Consider the following 16725-nt stretch of genomic DNA (forward strand, 5'->3'; position numbering starts at 1 on the left):
GGCGACGGATGGCAGTGTGGAGCAGTCCATGGCAATGCTAAAGAAAGACGTGCACAGTACTAAACTCACATGAAAGCTTATTTTTGAGATACTCTGTCGAACCCTAAAGGGCGGACTATCATGATACTCCTCCCTTTACCACTGCCAAATCCCCAGCTAAGCTCTGGGAACAGTGTGTATGCCTTCATTAGGGGATGAAGTCCAACAACAAGATCTATAAAAGATGAACATGGAAGAAAATTCAGGCAGGAGAAGAACCAGGCCATCATGATGGTCATGGAGACATGGGGGCTTATTTACAAGCCCCTTGTGCCACAGGTGCATCACTTTTAATGCGGGGAAAAGTGACAACCTGCGGCGTAAATCAGCTCCATGGTTTAGCCAAGGCAAAAAGTTCCTGCAAAGATGAGTTGCCTTTCAAGTTCCTCTCGATATGTCATCGCTACCATCAAGGCATCCACGCCTACAATGTAGACTTAGAGGGGTTCACTCAAAACAATAGGGAATTCCTCACACTTCCTTACAGTAAACAGAGATCTCTGTGAACAGCCATTGCAGTTCTCGCGAAGCATTAAATGATTCCACCCTCCCATTCCTTCCTCACTATATCTACCACCAATTTACGTGTCAGCATCACCGCCAACCACCACCCTCTACCATCAAACCTCCTAAAGGGGTTGTTATAACAATGGACAGAGTGTTCTGACTTGTTGGATAAGCAAGGAAGCTATGGAGTGCTGTCTTCCATGAGTGTGTGAACGGATGTGCAAACACTGAAACACAGTGGCGGTGATTCGCAGAGTGTGTCGACACAGCAAGAACACGATCTGGCAGAGGGCATGTCACATCCTGGATCTGGTCATGCTTCTTGCAGTGATTTTTCCTTCTGCAAGTATAGAGAGAAGCTGAAATTGGGATTGAATCCCCAGCCCTTATATGACTATTTGAACAAGGATCTTAAGAGAGCCTGGAAATCAATGATCAATAAATATAGCTTTTTAATGTAGCGATATTTTTGTTGCAGTGATATCATTTTTGTTGAGATAAATTAATATTTACAATTGCGTATTAATAAAGGCGTGATACTGGTCACAGAACTCTAAACTATTCTATAATGTATAATTTAGTGGTGTTAAATGTATTCAGGTCATGACGTTTTTATACAGTTATGTGTTTTATCTAAAATATGAATCCACCACACTTTGGGGCATATCAGAAACAACCGGCGATAATTATCGCTAAGCGCACTTAGCGCTAGGATAATTATCGCCGGCTAATGTGGATTTTTATCGCTGAGATAGCGTGCTATTAGTAACGCTTATCTCAAAAGCGATAAAAATCCTAGCGCTAACTGCCAAACGTGAGATTATCGCTGGAAACCCAGCGATAATCTCACGAAGATTGGCTTTATCTTGATGATAGGCCTCACATACTTAGCCATGATATCCACCTTCCATAGGATATCATGGCTAAGTCAGTCCTGAAGCAGGCGTAAGGAAAGTAGCGATAACAGGGGTTATTGCTACTTTTCTTGCCGCTATGCTTCATAACGTGGGGCTTGATGATAGGAGAAATGTCGCTTAGCGACATTTCTCCAGTCATGTCAAGTCAGGATCGCCCACTTTGCATCTCATTAGAGATGCGAAGCTGGGCATTAAGAATCCGGGCGCTAATGCAAGGTTTCACGCGATAGCGTGACCTTGCTAATTAGGCGATAAAATTATCGCCGCTTTTCGCCCAAAAATGGACGCAAAAGCAGCGATAATTTTATATCGCCTCGTTGCTGATATGCCTCTTTGTTTTTCACAACTTTTTAGTGATTTCATTTTTGCACCAAAGGCTTATAATGATCTTTGGCACCGCCTACACCAGCCTTATGTTGGTTCTACTTCACTCTCCCCGCCACACACAACAGAGACTCCGGGAAATTGGAAAGAGCTTATAAGTGGGGCGCCTTCGTGCTGTGAATCCAGAACCATGCCCAAGAACGGTTGCTACCAGGGCCCTGGGGCAAAGCCTGGTACTGTCCACAGATATCATCTAGAGTAGACCAATCACACACAGCAGAACACATTCTGAAACTAAACATTCACATTCACTCTTCTCTCCTGTGGATCATAGCGCCTTGACTCCTCCGGGTAATTATTTTCACCTAATAAATCTTAATAACATAACATAAACTCTCCTCACACCTCCTCCTTCCAGGGCGGCTTTTCTTGCAAGTCTTTTATTTATTGGATAACACCAAGAGCATTCATAATATTCTAAGGAATCTGAGTACAGTGAGAGGATTTCAGCTGAATACCTGGGGGGATTGAAGTGGATTGGAGCGGGTGGAGTGGAGTGTACTGATTAGAGTAGGGTGGTTTGGAGTGGTGTGAATTAGAGTGGAGTGGAGATGGGTGGATTGTAATGGGGTGGATATAGATTGTAGTGTGGTGGATTGGATTGGAGCGGGGTGGATTGGATTGGAGTGGGGTGGATTGCATTTTTGTGGGCTGGATGGATGAGATTGAGCGAGGGTGGACTGAACTGGAGTGGGGTGGATTGTTTTAGAGTGGGGTGGATTGGACCGCAGTGGATTGGAGTGGATTGGAGTGAGGTGGACTGGATGAAATGGGTTAGATTGATGGACATGAATGCTTCAGCTGTACTCTAGAATACCTGGCAGAGGCAGATGGACTAGAGCGTCAGGGGCGAGCGAGGAGAGGTTGGTTTGGGTAGAGAACACTGGGGTGTAAATGATTTCTGTTTTTGAGGACTTTAGCATGAGAGAACAAAGGACCACCCAAGAGTGAGTATGCTGCTGGATAGCTGAAGATTCCAGATGGAAGGTGTATCACGGGCGTAGTCGAGGTATAAGGCAAAAGATGACAGTGTGTTGACAAGGTGAAGAGTAAAGGGTCATCATGATGCCTTGATGCCACGTGGTAGGGACATAGATGAGGAGGAACAAGGGGTGCACCAGCCATGTGCGCAATGCAGCGCAGAGCAGAGCCAACTCTTACTGTCAGAGAGAGTCAATGTCGTGCTTTTAGCGAGGAAATTAGTGGTGACCAGTGTACGGTGAGACAGAAGAAATCCAGCGTGCTTGTGCATCAGCAGACATTTTGAACTGTCTGCGGACAGTGATCAGGCATGGCTGCTCATTGTTTTGAGTTGTGTGGGACTATCTATGATTGGGCCAAGCTAGGCATCGAGAAGACCTAATTTAGTGGGGAAGAGAGTGGGAAAAATGGAATCCTTTGCTACCCTTCTCTCCAGCAGAGAGAAGGGTAGCAAGGGATTCATTGTTTGTCTGGGTGACAGTGGGTAGCATTGAATCCCTTGCTACCTTTCTCTCCAGGAGACAGAAGGGTAGCAAGGGATTCATTGTTTGTCTGGGTTTATTTCGTTTTTTGTTTCTATTAATATATATTTTGTTTTTGTTAGTAAAGTAAGGGGATATGTTGTGATTCGTAATGTATAATTTTAATATGTACTACGTGTAGTTCTATTCTTATTGTGCAATCATCGTGTCTCGTGAGCGTTGTCGTGGTATCCGTGGAATGCAGCTCCCCATTCCAGGGAAGCTAGTGCTGCTCTGGGCGGCATCACACTGCTGGTATTTGTTCACGGTGAAAGGGGGTGCAAGTGTTACCTCTAGATTGTCCTTTTATCTGGTCTCTACTGTCATTCGCTCAGGTGATGGAGGGACCCATTCCCTCACCACTAGATCCTGATTGGTTAGAGCTGGAGTCTGCTGTTGTCTGTCCTAGCCTTCCTGCTCCAGCTTCAACCGAGCCTCCGTTGTGAAATGTCGGGCTTATTTACGGTGTTGATGACCCCCACACGGTTGGGGAAAAGGACCTGCCAAAGGTTGCTGTACCCCTCGGAGCTCCGGAAGTAGTACATGAAGGGGTTGGAGGCAGCAGAGAATGTGGCCAGCATGAGGCTGGTGGGCACCAACCAAGGAGGAAACCAGCACCCAGGACAGTAGAGGCGCACCATGGCCACCACGTTGAAGGGAAGCCGGCTGAGACCATAAATGACCACGAGCCCCGCAAGACTGCGGTTTAATCTCTTCTGACGGCGGTAGTAGCTAGTGTGCCGTGGGTAGTGCCTCTGTTGCTTCCGTAGTTTTCCAAAGACCAGGGCGTAGAGCGCAGCAATGGCCAGGAAGGGTACCAGCACGCAGCCGTCGAAGACGATGTAGACTAAGTACTCCATGCTGAGCACATTCTGGTAGGCACAGAGGACGGTACAGGAGGAAGCAGGTGATGGCAAGTTACAGATATGCTGTGACCCCCAGGCCAGGGCTGGAAGCCAGGAGACAAGGCCACCAGCAGTCCAGCAGAGTGCTATCTGCAGGCCGAGGCAGAGGCGGGAGTCTTTGTGCCTGCGGAAAGAGAGAAATAAGTTGGGTGAGGTGAGAGTGTGGAGAACTAATCCTATTTTTTTATGGTTTAAAAATAAAGGAGCTCCCTGGCATACTGTCCTAACAATTTAACTTTCACTGAATCAATATACATATTGAGAGCTTGAGGCCTACATCACAAAGTCATTTGCACATTTATATTTGATTAAGGTGAGTGTTGTGATTTTTAATGTATAATTTTAATATGGACTACGTGTAGTTCTATTCTTATTGTGCAACCATCGCATCCCGTGAGCGTTGTTGTGGTATCCGTGGAATGCAGCTCAGCATTCCAGGGAAGCTGGATGAACTCGGTGATGGTTGATGGATTAAACAGGATGGGAGCCCCGTCTGTGTTGGCGAGAAGAAATAAACTTACGTTTAACATCACCTGCGCATCGACTTCTTTGTATTGAACTTCAGCGTTTTGGTGACAATTGCCTGCGCTCTTCAACAGCGGGGAACGAATCTGCTTGATTTGACTGCATCACGATCTTCGATCTTCAATGGCGTACAGGTGTACGAGCATATGAGTTAGTACGCCTTTATTTATGGTGCCAAGTCAAGCTGTCATCCGGAGTACAGGTACTATGTACGTTTCATTTTATTTGGTTGAGGCGTTTGCACTGAGCCCGTGTTTCCTCGCGCTGCTGAGCGTGCTTTGACTTTGTGGAGGAATCCGATACATGTATGAGATAGATGCACAATTTATAGATTAAAAAAGAAAATACAGTGAACGTCATTAGCAAGAAGGATGATCTGTTGGACGGTGATCACAAAGCAAAGCAAAAGAATGATGGTAGACATGGTTTACACAAATATAAAGCAAAACCTGTGGGAGATAACAGAAGCAAATTTAACGGGTGTCATAGATTTGAGAGCATGAGTCATGCTCCTGATTTTGTGGGTTGTTATGCTAGAGATAACGTTTTCAGAAAATGTGGGGAAAAAGAGCATCTAAGCAGGATTAGCAAAGATCTTTCAAAAAGTAGAGTTGCTTTTGTTGAGGATGGATCTTTCGCACCTGATATTGTACTTTGTGTGGAGTACGAATGCAAAAACAGAATGCAAAGACCCAAAGCGGCTTTCCTGGTCAATGGTGTACCTGTAGAGTTGATGGTGGATTCGGGTTCCATGTTTAGTATTCTACCCTTTCGAATGTTTAATGAGCATTGGCCGAATGTGTAAGTCAGTAACAATGACATTCCTCCTAAGGGGTACAGTGGGGAAGCTATTTCCATCAGAGGGTGGGTGGAAGCTAACTTTGATTTTAAAGGGAGAAGTGCAAGGGGTAAAGTTTATGTGTTGAATGATTGGCCAGCTATTCTAGGCTGGGTGCCACAACATGATCTGCATAAGATTATTGATCCCAGATCGGAGGAACAAGTGTTGATGGTGGGTGATGGGGATGTGATTGAATCTATCCTAGCCAAATACAGAGGAGTATTTAGTGTTTAGGAAAACTGGTGGGGTATTTGCATGAGATCACCTGAAGGATGGGGCGCAACCCGTGAGACATGGGCTAATGAAAATTCCAATTGCCATTGGGGATGAAGTTGAGGAGATGCTGAGTGATATGCAAAGGCAAGATATTATTGAACCGATAAAGGCATCAGAGTGGCTTTCGCCTGTGGTGGTCTCTAAGAAGAAGGATGGTAAGCTCAGGTTTTGTGTTGACCTCAGATCATTGAACCAAAACATAGTCATGGATAGATTTCCTCTGCCAAACATATCTGAAATGGTGTTATTGACAAACAAAGCCAAGTTTTTTACAAAGTTGGATTTGAGGTCAGCCTACCATCAGGTCATGTTACATCCTGATTCTAGACAATTGACAGCTTTTATCACCATTGAGGGAGTTTTCCGATTCAAGAGGCTTCCTTTTGGCCTGGCATCAGCTGCCAGTGTTTTTTAGCATATGATGCACAGCTTACTTGATGGGGTTGAGAATTTCCAGGATGACATTCTTGTTACCGGGGAAAATGAAGTAGAACACAATAGAACCTTGGCAAAGGTCTTGGAAATACTACAGCAGGCAGGAATAACTCTGAGGAGCGACAAATGCATGTTTTTATTGAAGGAGGTGGTCTAATTGGGGTATACAATTTCTGAGAGAGATGTGCAACATAAAGAATATCTGTTAAAGACTATTAAGCTTGCTGGTATTCCTACTAGAAAAGATCAACTCAAATCATTTATGGGATTAGTTGAGTACTAGTCCAAATGTATTCTCAATTTTGCAGACAAAACGGAACCTTTCAGAGAATTATTGAGGAAAAGTGCACAATTTGAGTGGAGTGATACCCAGCATAGGGCTTTTTTAATATCAAGGATGAAATAGTGAATGTGGGCATTTTGACTCCATTTGAACCCAGTAAGGTCAACCTAATTACTGTTGATGCCAGTGCCCATGGTGTTGGTGCTGTCTTGCCACAAGTTAAAGGGGGTGTGGAAAAACCAGTGGTGTTTGCTTCTCGCACCCTTAACCAGTTAGAACGCAACTATGCTGTGAATAAGAGGGAGGTGTTAGCTGTTCACTACTTTCGCACCTACTTGTGGGGTGAACGCTTCACTCTAAGGACAGATCATAAACCCCTTGTGAGAATGTTGAGCCCAGGGGGGGGCGAGTAAAGGATCTTCATGCCTGATGCCTGAGTTAAATATGTAGCAGGCTGAAAAAATGTGCAGGCGGACTGTCTATCTAGATTACCACTTAGTGTGGAATGTGATGACGAGGATACTGAGGAAGTGGTGTGCATGGTGGTTAGTGTTGAAGATGTGTTGGAAAATTAATTTAATTAAGTGACTAAAGATGAGCGGCAGGGAGCAGCTAGGAATGATGACGAATTCAGAGAACTTGTTAGTTCCATCTGGACAGGGTGGAAACGTGAGGGTGATCTCAAGCCTGCTTTGAGGAGTTACCTTAAATTGCAGGAGGAGTTCAGCGACGGACTATTTAGTACTGAGGGGTGAGAGATTCGTACACCCTAGGGGGCTTAGAAAAAACCTACTTCTTTTGGCACATGAAGGTCATTTGGGACAAACAATTACTAAGATATGTCTCAGTGGCCAGGATTAGATGAGGATGTTGAAGTGTGGGTAGAAAGTTGTCATTTATGCAGAGAAAGTGAAAAAAGACTCAAGATTGATACAGAGTGCATGGGGTCTATTGGTGGTGGCCAAAATGGAGAGGCGTGGGAGAAAGTTTGTGTGGACTTAATTGGCCCCATGGATTTTTTTAGCCAGAGACAGGAGATTTGCCATGGTACTGGTGGATTTACTCGTGTTGGGTCATTGTGGAGTTTCTGAGAAACATCACCACCAGTAATGTGATCAAAAACTTAGATGCCATATTTAAGAAAGAAGGGTATCCAGGTGTGTTGGTGACAGATAATGGCACGCAACTTACATCTCACGTTATGCAAACGTTTTTGCATGGGAATGGTATTAGACATGTTTGCACATCTTTGTATAATTAACAAGGGAATGGCATGGTGGAACACGTGAATAGGGTCATCAAGGGCACGATTCAAATGGCTTTACAGGGAAATCAAGATGTTCAGAGATGTGTGGATAATATGGTGTGGACCTAAATACCACAGTCAACTGTGCCACTAATGAAATGCTTTTCAAATTACTCCTCAGTGGATGTTTGAAAGTGTTGGTGGTGTTAAGGGAAAGGATGGTATGAAGGGAGGTAGAATAGAAGTTGGAGATTTAATCAAAATCAAGTTGGACAAGAAAGAGCATTGTGTGAACAGATTCTCTGCACCCATGGAAGTGAAAGAAGTACATGGGTGGCATGTAGTTTTAAAGAATGGACAAAGGTGGAATAGAAGAAGAGTGCCTTTGTATTGTAAGAAGACTGGTATTGATGAGTGTGTGGAAAGGAATGAGGACAATTTAAGGAATGAGCACAACACTGAGAACAAATTGTACCAAGGTGTACCAATGGGGCAGAATGATTGGTGTTAAGCAATCTCGTGAGCATCATTTTCACTCTAAATTTAATAACTTTGTCATGGGGTATGGTCTAAGTGTAGTTTCATTGTTTGTCTGGGTTGTTTTCGTATTTTTGTTTCTATTATTCTATATCTTGTTTTTGTTAGTAAAGTAAGGGGATATGTTTTGATTCGTAATGTATAATTTTAATATGTACTACGTGTAGTTCTATTCGTGTAGTTTATCATTACCTGCACATCGACTTCTTTGTATTGAACCTCAACAGTGAGCAAAGAGCGTAAGCACATGTTGTGTATTCTCAAAATGTCTGTTTCCAATTGCAAAACATGTAGTTATATTTTGGGTGAGAATAATTCTCCCAGGATGAGGGAGGTGCATGTTTCAGGGTGAGAATGCCCTGAAAGTTTGCGCACTCCCACATGTAAACATGTTTTTGAATAATCAGAAACCTTTCTGTAGCCTAGCCTCCCTGTGGTCACTGTTAGATATTTGCTCTTTGGTGGTATTTGGTGAATATCGACCCCCAGAATGTTGTTATACAAGAATATCGAGGACAGAATATCAAATGGTAGGGAGGGAATTATAGGAAAGTATAGATTTACCATTCTTAACTACACATCTACCTATCTTGAAGATATATGTACAACATAGGTACACATATGTGGCATTAGGTACCAACAATCTACACTTACTTACTTGTCAATATTTAATTTTCAATATTTTGTCCTCGATATTCTTATGTCGATATTTAGTGTTCACACCTTGCTCTTTCAAGGGCGTTAGCATATTTGGGGAGGGAAGACCCCAATTTTTGGTACAGGTTTAGTGTAAGGATTAACTGCAAGGGGGCGAGAAGAAAGAAAAAGATGCAAATTCGCTACAGTGTTGTAATTAAAACTATGTAAATTTATACTATGTACAATTACACTTCTTAATATGTTTCTTCATGGTTTTAAAAGAGAATTCATGAAGGTATTTGTGGTTTACTCTTGGAACTATGAGATTGTCACAGCTTCCCAGGCGTACTCCCAGATACCTTGGTGAATTTCAAAAAGCCAGAAATGTACTCCAAAAATAGAAAGGAAATCCACGGGAGTAAATTTCAGAATTTGTTTGTGAACTGAGCCATTACATTCTGCGTCATCTAGGGGGACGACTTCTTAGCTAGGGGACCAGTTTCCTCTCTTCATACCAAAGATCATTCTTTGCCACTCAGCCTTTTTGTTCACCTTTCATTTCTATCTGTTCCTCTGCATATAATTGCTCAGTTTCTTGTCTTTCTTCCGCTGTGGCATGGCCATGTCTACACAACTTGCCTGGCCGGCTGGGTGTCTGGTAAATTTCCTTCCTAGGGGACTAACGTTTGGGAGACTTACATGAAGCATTCACTTTTACCATTCTATCTATACCGCCTTCCAGCTGCCACTAGCTGAGTGGGCTCTGCATCCCTTCTCTCAGCAGCATGGCTGTTTGCTAACACAGTGTTGGAAAGTCATCTTGTGCCCTGGGCAACACCCAACTTTTTGCTGACTGGTATTGGTGGTAACTTACTCTGGCTAACCAAGCCCAGGACCAGTGCTATGCTGAAACAGACACATTTAGAATACAGTGAAAACACCTTCATACACTAGGCTATACTATGGGTTGGGGTACCCCTGTGATTGGCATGACCTACCCTATAAGGCCCTAGTACATACTAGGGAGGGGGATTGAAACTACCTATCAGTCCCTAGTATATAATAGGGCATGGCAGTTAAGAGGCCAGCAGCCCTTTCTGCACTTGCATGTGTGCCCTGCTGAAGCCTGGGGTCAGTTTAAAAGTGACTCTGTGCTGCAGGACTGCTTTTAAAAAGTAAATTGTGCCCAAACTCAACTTTGGTGTTTGGGGAACTTAGAAATGGTTAACCTACAATGTTTGGGTATATTAGGTACCCGGGGTCTCTCCTGGGTGTCCCAATGGTGGGGGATCAGGTATTTATAAGGAGGACCCTTATAAATGAGTTGTATATGCCCTGGGTTAAGTGAAATGGCACATTTCACTCCCCACATTGTGATAAAGTGCTGCCCAAAATCGACTTTGGTGGTAGGAGCACTGTAGAGGGAGGATCTGCAATATTGTTACATATTCAGAACCCCTAAAGTCTCCCCTAGGTGTTCCTGGGGTGGGGGTCCTGTACATATATGGAAAGTACTTATGAAATACGTTTTTATAAGCCTTGATGTTGGAAAAATGGCCCAAGTCATTTTTCCCATTGCAAATTCCATGCCACATAGGTTAACATGGCAAGAATTTATTAACTAATAACTCTTGATAGGAGAAGGCTAAAAGTACAGTTCAAAGACTTCTCAGAATGGTATTAATAAACTCAACAATATGATAATGTTGAATTTCTCCTAAAATGTACATAAAAGAAGTTATAAGACTTTCTTGTTTCTAAGCCCAGATTCAGCCTTCCAGTGGTCTGTCCGATTGGTCAGAGTTAAGTGGATTAGCCAGGCTTCTTTGAAGAGGTGATAAAGAGCCCCTGGGGTTAACAAGCTCTGCTGGTAGGGCAGCATTCCGTTACACAGGAATGCCAGAGCAGGGGGAGGAGTCATAAACAATGGACTTCAAGGGATGGGGAAGACACCAGTGTCATTTACAACTCCATTCTTTTGACCCTAAAACAGATGCTAGGATTAAGGAAGGAATCAGCAGATGCAAGGGGGAGAGACTATGGAGATTAGCCATCCTAGGGGTGTGTTTAGCCAGATCTTCTCTCCTTGCTGGAAAATCTGCCATCATGAATTTGGAAGAATTGGTGCACTCTGGGACAAAATAGTGCCACTCTCTGCAAAAAGTGGTCAGACCTTTGAGTGGTACCCTGCAGCCCATTGGACAGGACTGACCTCTTACTTGACCCAGAGAAATTGGAATAAGTATCTGAGAAGGGCAGAGCCCCTCAGATCTGCTGCTTGAAACTTAAGAAAGCAAGAAGGGCCATGCTGGAAATTTGATGTGCATTTCTTAAGGCCTGCACTCTGAAGCCTGCACCTTCTGCACCATCTGAAACTGCAACCTGTGGATTACCTTGCTGTAAAAAGGACTAAAGAGTGAACTCCCTGCAAGCTACAGGTTAACAGAGTTCACCTAGAACATCACCACCAAGGATCTACAACCTGGAGAACTACCAGTGGATTTGTAAGGGTTTTGTCCAAGTGAATTGTGGGAACTGAAGTCCTCAACTTTCAAGGACCATCTTGAAGATTCCAGACCCTTGGAGTGAGTTTGAGACACTTTGGGATCCTTTGGGGACCTTCAGGAAGAAGTTCCAGGAGTTTGGAGAACTTTGGAACAACTTTGAAAAAAAGCTCCATAAGGGGACCGGCTCAACCTGGCCAGCCAAGCCACCTGCCTTCAACCACGAGCCAGCCAGCCATCCAGGTTCGGCTTGCTGAAAAGCTCTGCAGGTCTGACTTCCAAAGTTTGACCGGGCTTAGGTGGAATAGGAGGCCAGCGAACCCTCACTGAATGGTGAAGAACATCGAGGGACCCTATGAAGAAAAGCTCCCGAAATGTTTCTAAGTCCAAAGGTAAAAACTGTGTCCGAGACCTACCGCGAGGGGTAGCCGAGCGGGGCTCCATCGCAGTCGGCCTGAAACTTTGACTTTGACCCGGTCTATCGCGACCAGTTGTCCCGATAAGGTGCTGTATGTTTCTATGTGCTAGAAACTGCTAAATCTTTGAAAATTCATATCTCCGGATCCCTACATTTGATTTTTGTCGTTTTGGTGTCATTTTAAGGATAAAATATTTCCTATTTCAATAAATTGGTGTTGGATTTTTATTATGCAATGTGTCTTACATATTTACTGAACTGGTGTTTTTAGATGCTTTACATACCTGTCTTTGAATTTAAGCCTGGCTGTTTGCAGCCAAGCTACCAAGGGTTGAGCACAGGAATAATTTTCTAAGACCTATTCTGAGCCCTATACTGTGTTAGTGGCCTTATTGTCAGTAGCAGATATACATTTGCCCCTACTAATAATCCACTTTCCAACACACAGCTAACAGGAAAAAAGAAGCATTGGCAAGGGCAATAGGTCACATTTAATGCAACAATGTACATAAATAGTTATGCCATAATGACGTATCTATATAAGAGCACACTAAAGCCAGATCAACTGGCCTTACCAGTGATTGGTCATGGTAGTGTTGGAAGTGTGGATTTGTTTTGGTGCTGTTATTGTTGTTGATGGAGTAGCATCCACTGTGGTATTGGTATTATGGTGGTGTAGTATTGGTAGTGGTATGGTATCTGTGGTGGTGATATTTATGGTGACAGTGGCATTAGAGGTGGTATTGGTGGTATTAGTGGGGATTTCGGTGTTTCTGGTGGTATCAGTGGTATTGATGGTGCTAATGGTGGTGGTAGTATTGGTGGTCGTGATGGTGGTATAGATGGTATGGAGGTGATATTGGTGGTGATTGGTGGTGATTGTAAAGTTGGTGGAATTAGTGGTGATATTGATGGTGTTCTAGTGGCAGTGGCATTGTGATGGTACTGGTGGTGGTGTTTGCAGTGGTGAAACTGAAGATGATATATTGGTGTTGTGATGTTGGTGGTACTGATAATGCTATTGCTGTACCATAGGTCGTGGTGGTGTTGATGGTGGTTCAGGTGGTAAAAAAACTGTTTTCATTTGCGTGTTTCTTTTCCATTTTTTCGTCCAAATGGATATTGCAACGTGAGGTTTTCTGGTGCTGGAATGTGAAAACCTTGATCACTCAATGCAACTACACAAAGCATCCTCTTTTTCAGCTATCAAACAAACGGAAGGTACTTTAATCTCATGTGACATGAGGTCTTTGTACAGAACAGGCACCTGAATCCCGATCAAATTCTCTTGCATTTCACTGATCTTCTGTGATTAACTGAAACATGGCTATCAAAAGGCATTGCGTCTATATGAAATGAACTACTGCCAGCCACGTGTAAAATCTGTAAGAGAAATCGCCTCGGTTGGGCCAGTGGACAGTGGAGTTGCAGTAAAAACCTGCCAGTCACCATCTATTTGAGTTGATTTGATCCTGGCCCGCCCAGAAAATTAACTGCTACTCTTTTCAAGGAAATTTAGTAACTGGACAGAAATTTTTCTGATATATCATCCCCTTCAACCTCTGCTTTCCAAACTACATCTTTTAACAGCAGAAATGGGACAGTATGTATTTGAGAAGGAAAACATACATTTCTAGACAACTTACACCTCTGGCTAGAGGCTCCTACTGGTGCTACCTTAAACGCAATTACTGATCTTGCAGGTTTTAGTCCCGCACGCTACCAACACTAAACAACTTACATTGTGCAGGAGGAAGATGTCAACTAGAGTAAACCCTCCCTATCTTAATCAAAAATCCCAAACAGTACCCCATAGGATAATATTTTGGGCTTAGAATAGTTGATAAGTATTGGGACTAAGGTATTATTGTGAGTTTTTGAAGGAAGACTTGTCTTAAAGGATATGCGTGCTGACTCATTATCGATTTCTGTGATCTACATCGCATATGTGCTACAGCATCCTGGGTGTACAGCCTTCTTCCAGCAGTCGGGTTGTGCATTGCAAGACCTACAATCACAACATCTCAAGACGCGCTAGCTAATGGAAGACTCCAAGTGAAGGAGGTGCCGAGCTACCATTAGTAAAGCAGGCGGGAGGCAACACATCCGAAGAGCTCAGAACAGAACCTTCTATCATTGAAATGTTATTTGTCCAGTATATGGTGTTGTCGTCCATGAGAAGGTAAATCTTACTAAGACTCTTGATTCCTCTTGAGTGTCTCTGCAAAGGATACAGCTGTGGGTTACAAGTGATGGTAGAACCAAGTGATATCCACTTAATCCATCATCAATTAATTTCACCACTTGATCCACCATCAATTAATTCATCACAACTGCACTGTGAAACAAATACTGCCAGATATTGTATCGGATGTATTTTACATCACCCCGGGCAGCATGGCTAAATAAGAAAAAAAGGCCTACAATCCTTTTGTTGGCGCACCACCACATGCGCGCCTACATAATGACGCAGCCTCTTTTTTTTTTTTTTTAGTTCACAAATCCAAATTGTATCAGCAAATATAAAGAAAAAAATGCATGAAAGTGTTTTATGAAACAGGGTGGAGCAACATGGAGGGTGTGGGTGGTGGGAAGCAACACGGGGTGGGGATGAGAATCAGCCAGTTACAGAGAAGGAAGGCGTAGATGGGAGAAGTAACAGAGAGGGTGGGGGATGGAAGGAACACAAGGGCGGGGGGAGGATAAGAAAATCAAAGAGCGGCAGAAAAAGAGGGTGTGAGTGGGGGAAGCAACACAGAGATGGGGATGAGAATCAGCCAGAGGCAGAGAAGGAAGGGGTAGATGGGAGAAGCAACAGAGAGGGTGGGGGATGGAAGCAACACAAGGGCAGGGCGTACAAGAAAAGCAAAGGGTGTCAGAAAAAGAGGTTGTGAGTGGGGATGCAACATGGAGGGCGGAGTGGGGTGAAAAAGCAACAAGTGAGAGAGCAACATGGAGCAGATGTGGGAGGCGCACACAAGCAAGAAAATGACAGGGCAGGCGATGAGAGCAAGCACAACATGAACGGAGGTATGGAGATGCACACGGGTGACCGACAGAAACAAGGAGTGCAGGAGAAAACAGCTGAAAAACTCATGCAGTCTCATGGAGTGCTTAAGCCAAAAGGAAAAGAGAAGTGCTTGAAAAGCAAGCAGTGGAAGCATAGAAGCCAATCAATCAAAAGAGATGGTAAAGAGGCTATGCTTCATGGGAGGGACAAACACAAGATTGACAAACTGTGACACGAATAGGAAGCAGGCAAATGAGAGTGACAGCATAGCCAACCAATGGTGAGCCATGGGCAGTCTCCAAGCCCATGTATGTCTTTGGTAAGCCCACAATATGTCTTCTGCGATCAGATATCTGCACTGTCTGGTAGGCTTGACCTAAAAATGGAGCTGTAATAAAAGTGGGATGGAGAGTGCCAAAGAAAGTTTGAAATTGTTAAAGAGAAATTACAGGAGGACCCTGTACTTACAAAGTTTTGACCAAAGCAGAAATGTACCGTAGTTACTAATGTCAGTAGTAAAGGACGTGATGCATTTTGTTGCAAGGACGAGGGAGACAAAAAAAATATATATTTTTTTTCTTTCAACTAGGCAGTGGGCAGGCAAAAAAGCGGAAACCAGCTACTCGGTAGTTGAAAGGGAATCCTAACTCTCCGAAAAAAGAAGACGAAAACATTTTGTTTCGGTAACAGTTTTTTAGTTAAGACAAACCATAAACTTCTGAGATAAATGTTTAAAATAATTAATAGAAGGGGTATGCTACTAAGCTGTATCTTGAGCATATATGTGCGCCCGTTGCTAAGGCTCGGCAGTGTGTACAGCGAGTGAGCGCTAGACAGAAACTCTCTGAGATAGTGCATAGGTTCATGATATAAGGCTCTGGTTTCTGCAAAATGTGTGACAATGTGTCAGTGTTAAATATGTATGTATGGGACATAAACTGACGTAAAAGTCAACAATTTTCAGTCGTAATTGAAAAAGCTAAAAACATTGCAACCTTCGTGAATTTGCAAAGTTTCCATTGACCTTTGCAAAAATTGCAAAAAAAACCTTTGCAATATTGCACATCCCTAGGCGCAGACTGTTCTCTTTCTATCGACTGCGCTTATCCATTGGAACTCGCTGGCTGCGAACCATGGAGCCCATCCTTCTCCCCACTTATCCAAAAACACCCTGCCACCTCACCCTTTGAGTCTGGAGTTATAAGGCTATGTGTTAGCCCCTCCTCCAAACCCATAGCTCTGCTCATAGCAGCTCTCCTGTATACAGATGTCACCTTCCCTAATATCACCTTACTTAACGGTAAATAAGTAATATGTATTATGTTTTTTTTTACTCTTTTTCTCTGTGACTAATTTGCCATGGAATATTGTATCGTCCTTGAAGAATGCTTAATTAGAGCCGGTGGTTGCCGGTGGTGGGCACCGCCATTCTTTTTGTTGTTGTCTCGGACAAATTTTCATCATCAGACTGTGACCTTAAGCAAGGGAGAGAGAAAACAGCTACGGGATATAGAAGGAGGACGAAAAAGATAGGAAACATCAACAAAGGGAGAAATCAGGGATGAAGAAAGAACTCGCAAGACTGATATAAAGAGACAGGACATGCATGGCAATGGAAGAAAGACTCAGCCACTGGCTCCTCAGAAAAGCTTCGGAACCCTGCACTCCTTTTGGCAGGAGTGAGCCATATTTATTGCAATACAGTGCATTCCTGTCCTTTCCCCAGCACCGGCGCACAATGGGCCTGCCTAGCGCCA

General features: G+C 43.6%; 1 protein-coding gene across 1 annotated transcript in view; it reads right to left on the reverse strand.

Moving 5' to 3' along the window:
• Positions 1 to 2211: 2211 nt before the first annotated feature.
• LOC146812733 (adenosine receptor A1-like) overlaps positions 2212 to 16725 on the reverse strand; it is a 48193-nt gene continuing 33679 nt past the window's right edge. The window contains exon 2 of the mRNA XM_085615192.1: positions 2212 to 4378. Coding sequence (XP_085471318.1) covers positions 3775 to 4378 — 604 coding nt within the window. The 3' untranslated portion in view covers positions 2212 to 3774. The remainder of the gene's footprint in view (positions 4379 to 16725) is intronic.

This window comes from Triturus cristatus, chromosome 7 (assembly GCF_964204655.1).
Source record: "Triturus cristatus chromosome 7, aTriCri1.1, whole genome shotgun sequence".
In the NCBI taxonomy this organism is placed as follows: Eukaryota; Metazoa; Chordata; class Amphibia; order Caudata; family Salamandridae; genus Triturus; species Triturus cristatus.